The sequence below is a fragment of the Mesoplodon bidens genome (assembly GCF_964165515.1).
Source record: "Mesoplodon bidens genome assembly, chromosome: 5".
Lineage (NCBI taxonomy): Eukaryota > Metazoa > Chordata > Mammalia > Artiodactyla > Ziphiidae > Mesoplodon > Mesoplodon bidens.
The window spans coordinates 103205944-103213291 of record NC_138161.1 but is presented as its reverse complement, the minus strand read 5'-3'; the positions used below and the strand labels follow the sequence as shown (position 1 = coordinate 103213291).

At 43.7% G+C, this 7348-nt stretch overlaps 1 protein-coding gene across 1 annotated transcript; it reads left to right on the top strand.

Moving 5' to 3' along the window:
- Nucleotides 1-5602: 5602 nt before the first annotated feature.
- On the top strand, nt 5603-6800 carry SST (somatostatin; the record flags this gene model as incomplete). Its single annotated transcript, XM_081235841.1, has 2 exons — nt 5603-5740; nt 6588-6800. 2 exons carry the CDS (start codon nt 5603-5605, stop codon nt 6798-6800), a joined length of 351 nt encoding a protein of 116 aa, XP_081091967.1.
- Nucleotides 6801-7348: the final 548 nt, after the last annotated feature.

The following is a 7348-nucleotide window of genomic DNA, read 5'->3' as shown; positions in this document are numbered from 1 at the left end:
TAATAACTATCAAGTTTTAATGTGCTACGTCTCCAAAAAAATGTAGAGAAGAGACTATTTTCTAATAGTCTAATAGTCATAGACTAATTCTAAGGGTTGAATTTCAGCACCAGTCTGCTGTATTTCTGTGAGAGATCTTCCTGGATCTTCCGATCATACCCTACAGTGTCCCCAGAGGAAGGGCAGTCTGACTGGTTGGGTCAGAGCATCACTGAGGACACTCTAGCTTCCAGAAGCTGGCTCATTGAATAACACCCCAGGCGCTGGCTGATGGCCTCCCTCTGGGCAGCAACAACAAAAACAAGACTTTATCTTTTCATCGTGTTTTATGGATAACCAAGCACTTTCACTTACACTGTCTGACCTGGTTCTTAAATCATATTATAGCAAAAGCAAGGATTATCAGGCCCATTTTAAGCAAGAGAAAACTGAGGACTTAAGTCTAGGGCCTCAGACATCCAGACCAGGGCTTTTTATACTATACCATGTTGCTTTTCCCCACTGCCTATAATTCTCACTTTATTCTGGCTTGGAAGTAAAATGGTTTTTCACTTACAAAATGTCCAAGAGAAGTTTTTGTCAGAAATCCACTTCCTGCACTCTCAGAAATTTGTGGAACTTGAAAGCATTTTAGGGAATGTCTAGATGACTTGTTACCAATTGTTCTCCTCATTTCCTTAACTTGAGATCCAAACAAACCATTAGCATGTCTTGTCAACTATACTTCAAAATAAACTTCAAACGTAACCAGCCCTCAGCCCCTTCATAGCTGTCACTCTTGACCAAATACCATCTTCTCTTGCCTGAGCTAGTCTGGGGAATAAGGTCCCCCAAATAAGCACAAACCACCTTCCCTTCCATGGAAACAGGCCTTGGGTGTTGGCTACAGTAGTCTCGGGTTGGAGGTATGAAATGCCGTTATGCCAAGCCAACCAGCTTGGGTATTTAAGGGAGAATGTGTCCCTTTCATCCTGGCTCTTCTTTTCTCTTACGTGGTTCTTTGACTCCTAAGTTATCTTCCTGACTCTGCTGCTCTCTTACAGTTAATTCTCCACTTTAGCAGAAGGCATTGATTAAAAAAAATCAAATCAGGTCAATCCCCTGCTCAAAATCCTCCAGTGGTTTTCTTTCCATGGTCTTCAAGGCTCTGTGTGATCTGGCCCCTGTCTGCCTTGTTGGTCTCGTCTCCCAGCCCTCTTTGATTCACGCACTCTGTTCGAGTTCCCTTGCCTTGTTTCTGATGTTGGAATGTACCAAGCATGCTTCTACCTCAGGGCCTTTGAACAGATTGTCTTTTCACCTGACAAGGAAATATCTTTATTCAGATATTTGCATGTCTAGCTCCCTCACCTCATTCAGGTCTCTGCTCAAATGGTTCCTCCTCAGGAGGGTTTTCCCCTAGTCATCATGCTTTATACCTTGTGTTAATTCTTAGCAACTTGAACATAATTAATTAATTGATGTGTTTATTGTTTGTCTTTCTCACTAGGACTTTGTCTGTCTAGTTCACTACTATATTATGAACCTCTCAAGCAGTGCAGATTCTCAGTACTTATTTGTAGAAAGAATTTGAGTGAATCAATTTTACAGATGGAGAGACTGAGGTCCACGTGGGGAGGGCAGGTCAGCACCAGAAGCAAGATGCAAGAGCAAATTTTCCTTCTAACAGGCCTGTGAAATACTCGCTGCATCCGGCTTCCTCCCTCAGATTACATAAAAGCCAGGTTCTTTTCCAATATAAAGATCTCAATTTGAGAAACAGCATTTTAACATCATAGTGTGCTCTAGTTCGCCCCTTTGTTTTCTCAAAGTCAAGCTTGTCGATGATCAGGGCTGGAAAGAACCACAAAGGTTGCCTATCAAGCCTTCTATTTTGCAGATGAAGAAACTAAGGCCCAGAGAGGAAGCCCCCAGCTGGACTGTGGCAGAACCAGAACTAGAACCCAGGTCTCTGGACTCCAAATACAGTTACTTTCTGCTTCCCTGCACCGCTTAATATTGAACAGCTGATTACTCATAGATTTTATTGTCTCTTACTAAACTGAGTTCTTGCTCCTCATATTGGCAGGTAGTCACCTCCAAATGTACATTTCACAGGGAGGTGGGAAATCATATCCCGGTCGGAGAGCAGCACATGAAAGGGGCCTAGATGCCCCCTCGAGGCCCTTGCATCCTGGCTGCAGACTGCTCAGCCAGGAGGTGTCTCTGGCATCCCTGAGTCAGGGGAGGAGGAGAGTTGTTAAACTGATCAGTACCCTCCCTCAACCTTGCCACTTCCTGCCTCCGTGCCCTTGTGCGAGGCAGAGGCAGCTGTGCTCTCAGGGACTCAATTTCCTCCTCTGTGAGATGGGGCTAGCACGCCCTGTCGTACTGGATGAGAAAATACTTTGTGAACCACAGAGGGCTGCACAAGGATGGGGTCTATCATTCTTAGTGACCAAGGTCTGGGAAATAGGGTCCCCAGTACAACCACAGACAGCGCCCCCTGCCCCCCTCCAGCCTTCGGGACTTGGGAGCAAGACCCTGGGGGTCGGCTGCAAAGGGCTCAGGTTGGGGAAGTTTCAAGTGTCTTTGTGCTAAATCAAACTTTATGCAAAACTTGGCCATGGGGAGGGGCTTAAGGAAGAATTTGTGTCGCCTTTCATTCTTTCTTTCTTAAATGGCTCCTAGACTCCTAACAATTTGAGGATTATAAAACTAAACAAAACAAAAAGCCCGGAAGTCATCTCATCCACAGCTTCAGCACTTCAGCAAAGGTATGAGGGAAGCCACCCAGACTTACTATTCGCAAGTAGATACTTAAACAGCTAAAGATCACGAGTATTTTTTTTAAATACCAAATCATTCCATTTACATAAAGTTCAAAAACAGTCACAACTAACTTATAATGAGAGACATCAGAAGAGTACTTGCCTCTTGAGGAGCAATGGACTGAAACGGGACACTCAGAAACTTTGAAGGTGATGAAATATTCTATATCTTCATTCCCATGTTGGCTTCATAGGTTTATAAGGGTGTCAAAGCTCACTGAACTGTACACTTAAGACCTTTGCATTTTACTGTATATAAATTAGACTGACATAGACTGACTGAACTGAAATGTTTTCCTTTTAAGTTCTGATATTGCATTGTATGCTGCATTTTCTTTGTTCCTGAAAAATAGGGAACGCTTCAAGAATTTGCGTGTCATCCTTGCTCAGGGGCCATTCTAATCTTCTCTGTATCGTTCCAATTTTAGTATATGTGCTGCTGAAGCGAGCACCATGAGTAATTTTTTACGAGAAACAGCTGAGAAGGAAAGAGGAAGTCATGGAAGGAGGGGCTTAAGAGAGGAAGAGACTAGAGGCAGAGACTGGGATAGATATTGAGTAGGCAGAATGGGAAGGGAGGGAGATGTGCAGAGAAGGCAGAAGGAAGCCAGATAGAACCAGACCAAAGTCAGAAAATGACTGGTTAGAGGGGAGTACAACAGAGAGGAATGAGGATAGGGAGTGGAGCAAGAAAGTAAAAAGGGGATTGAATGAGGAAGATCTGGAGAGAGAAATGCAGAGAAAGGTTTGGGAAGGGAGAAAGAGGAAAAAGGAGAATAAAGATGTGGAAGGAGAGGAGCAGTCGTCTGGGGAGGGAAATAGAAGAGAGCATAAAGCAAGATGGAGGGGCTGCTATTTGTTCTTTGGCTGGCTCCTGTTTTAGGAAAATTCTTCTCTACTCAATGGGGCTGCCAAGGGCAAGGCTTGAGTGGAAGAGATGTGAGATCATTTGAGGGTGCCTTGGGACAGTTGGGTTGACATAACTAGACTCTGAACCCACAGCTATAGGCCTAGGAGGGTTCCAGGATATATAGAGAAAATAACATGCACTGTGTTCCGCAGTCTGAGATCCATTGCTCTCCCAGACTATTCCAACACATGTGAGTGACTTTTTAATGCCTTACTTGTTCTAAGCCTTGTCTGGACTCACCCCAAGCCCCGGAAGCTTTAGCACTCCTTGCTGTGCCTTCTCTTATTGCTTTAGCTTACAGACACAAAAAGCAAAGGTGACAATTATTCAAGTGATTCAAGACACCTCCCAACCCCTCCTGCCTCTCAACACTGTGGTTTTGGTCTAAGTATTGAGAATACATATGTGATGCCTGGCTGGTGACAGGATTAGTCAAGTTCTCTGCTTCACTTAGTTTCTGAAGATACAAGAATTTTTTTCAGCTCTTATGAACTTGAAGCTTATAAAATGTCAACCCTTGAAGAGCCTGCAGGGATCATCTGGTCCATGCCAGGACATTAGCTGGCCATTCCTTGATAAGGAATTACTCTGGGGGAAAAAAAAGAAAAGAAAAAGCTACCAGAACTCTGATCAGGACAGCAAACATCTAAGCAGACCACAACCAGAATTCCAGAACTGCATTTCTCAAACTTCCTTTTCATTTGTGTGGGGAGCGGGGGAGCACTGTTGATGCTTTTCTCACACAGAGACTTACGATAATGGTCACTTACATTCAGGGGGTTCCTGGACTTCTGTATGTCCACACTGGGAGTCCCTGACCTAAAACTGCTACTACTAGCCAGGAATCCATTAGAAAACTCAGAGCTGAGTGAAAAGAATCCTAGTTTGGGATGTGGAGGTCTGGTCCTTGCTCCAGCTGTGTACTATGTGAGCCAGAGAATTTCACTGCCCATTTCTAGGCTCAGTGACTCAAACTCTGAGGTTTAGTAGATGTTTTCTGAGATTTCTTTCTAGCTCCAAATTTCTAGCACCAAAATGAAGTCAATCTCACTTTTTTTCCCTTTAGCATTTTTTGTCACGGTGGAATGGCAAGCAGACTAGAAGTGTCTTTGCTGCTGAGAAAGAGGGATGGAGGGTGAGTTTACGGTACTCTTCCATTATAAGGAAAAGTGAGTTCTTTTAGAGCCCCATTACATCTTAATCTACAAGACTCTTTACAGAGTTAATGGAGAAAGGTGACTTGGTCATTCTAAAATCCACATTCCATTTTCAAATCTGTTCTTAGAGGAATGCTTATGACATTCACTGTCACAAAGAATGCTTGTAACCATCTCCACTTGTCACACTCATATACTTTTGCATTTGGTTCTCCTAAAATGTTTGAGCATGATGATGGATAGAATTGTCTGGGTACATTTATGTGTATGCGGCTGAGTGTGATAGTGCATTTGCTTCTCCAGGGGCTGAGTGTTTGAGCGTGTGTAATTAAGTGTACACATGTGTGAGTGAAATTATGGAGTGTGTATGTGCATAGCACTGAGTGAATATAAAAAGGTTGTGTAGATGGTTGTGTGACGTGTGGAATCGTGTGTGCCTGTTCCTGTGCAGGATTTAAATTTTTTAAATAAGCCACTTTTGATTGTGTAGCCTCCTCTCACTTCTGTGATTGATTTCACGAGGGTAATGGTGCGTAAAAGCGCTGGTGAGATCTGGGGGCGCCTCCTAGTCTGACGTCAGAGAGAGAGTTTAAAAAGGGGGAGACGGAGGAGAGCATACAAGCCGCTTTAGGAGCCGCGAGGTTCAGAGCCGTTGCTGCTGCCTGCGATCAGCTCCTAGAGTTTGACCAACCGCACTCTAGCTCGGCTTCTCCGGCGCCGCCGAGATGCTGTCCTGCCGTCTCCAGTGCGCGCTGGCCGCGCTCTCCATAGTTCTGGCTCTGGGCGGTGTCACCGGCGCGCCCTCAGATCCCCGACTCCGTCAGTTTCTGCAGAAATCCCTGGCTGCTGCCGCTGGGAAGCAGGTAAGGAGACTCCCTCGACGTCTTCTTTTGCCTCTCCAGAACCTCCCAACCTTCCCTAGCCTTGCCTCTGATCCCTTGGGTGAATTTAAGAGGTGCTCCCAAAGAGTGCCGGTGCTTTTCTGGGTTCCTTAGCTACCAAAGCTCACAGGAAAACTTTCAAAGTCCAGAATCCCTTTTTACCTCTTTGTTTCTCCTGATCAGCGCAGTAGGTCACTGTTCAGGTGAGGTCTTTAGCATTCAAGAAAATTCCAAGACCTTGGTAACTGAGCTCGAAGGGATGATGGCATTTATCCCCGGTGCTGACCGCGGGAGGTGCTGACCCAGGTGCTGAAAGCACGGACCTCTGAAGCTGCTACTGTCTTAAGCACCACCTCCCTCCCATGCAACGGGGTTGGGGGCTAACTGGCAATTTACAGCCAGAACACAATATGTTTACGATTGTGAAAGGTCTCGTTCTCCACAGCTGACTTAGTAAGAATGGTAAGAACAATTCTAATTTGTAGCTTTTGATATGGAAATTGAGTTAAACAAACTGTTGGCTCATGTTGAAAAACTAACGATCTATTTCTTTCTATGTGTGTATTTTAAACCTACAGAAGCAGAAAACTTGCAGAAACATTTGAGTTTTTAAAGCTTCTTTGTGTACTTGGTCATTATAACAACAGCCCTTGTTTTTATATCCTTAACCAATTTTAAGTGTGACAAAAAGTGCACAGCTGTGAAAATTGGGGTTTGGGTGTGGTTAAATCTGTTTTTCAAGCAGGCTTTTCCATTTCTTCTTCTCCACCATCTTCATTCTTATCCTTTCTCTCTCTCTCTCTTTCGCTCTTCCTTCCACTCCATACAGGAATTGGCCAAGTACTTCTTGGCAGAACTGCTCTCTGAACCCAACCAGACAGAGAACGATGCCCTGGAGCCTGAAGATTTGTCCCAGGCTGCTGAACAGGATGAAATGAGGCTGGAGCTGCAGAGATCCGCTAACTCAAACCCGGCCATGGCACCCCGAGAACGCAAAGCTGGCTGCAAGAATTTCTTCTGGAAGACTTTCACATCCTGTTAACTTTATTAATTATTGTTGTCCGTATAAGACCTCTGATTCCTCTCCTCCAAACCCTGTCTCTCCTCCCTAATCCCCCCAGTCCTCAGTAAGACCCTTGCATTAGGAATTGAAGACTGTAAATACAAAATAAAATTATGGTGAAATTATGAAAAAAAGGATTTTGGTTTCTTATTGAGTTAAACCTTTGTGTTCAATACTATATGATTAACTTCATTTGTGATTTCAGTCAAGTTCTTTGAGATATGCACTCCAAATCTCACAGACATACTGTTTAAAATTCCCTGTGGTAATAAAAGTTATGGATAGTTTGGGTTATTTTAAACATAAGTAATCTCAATTAACTCTATGAATTCTAGTTTTAATCCAGCGGTAGTTATTGGAAGGGGCTGCCACAAACATCAATTACATTTTAAATACACTTAAAATTATATGTTGAAATGAGTATTAGTATTAATGGGTAGGCAGGCTGAAATGTCCAACTAACCACCAGGCTGATATGTAAAATAAATGATATATTAAAAATAGAAGGGAAAAATCACTTAGAAGTT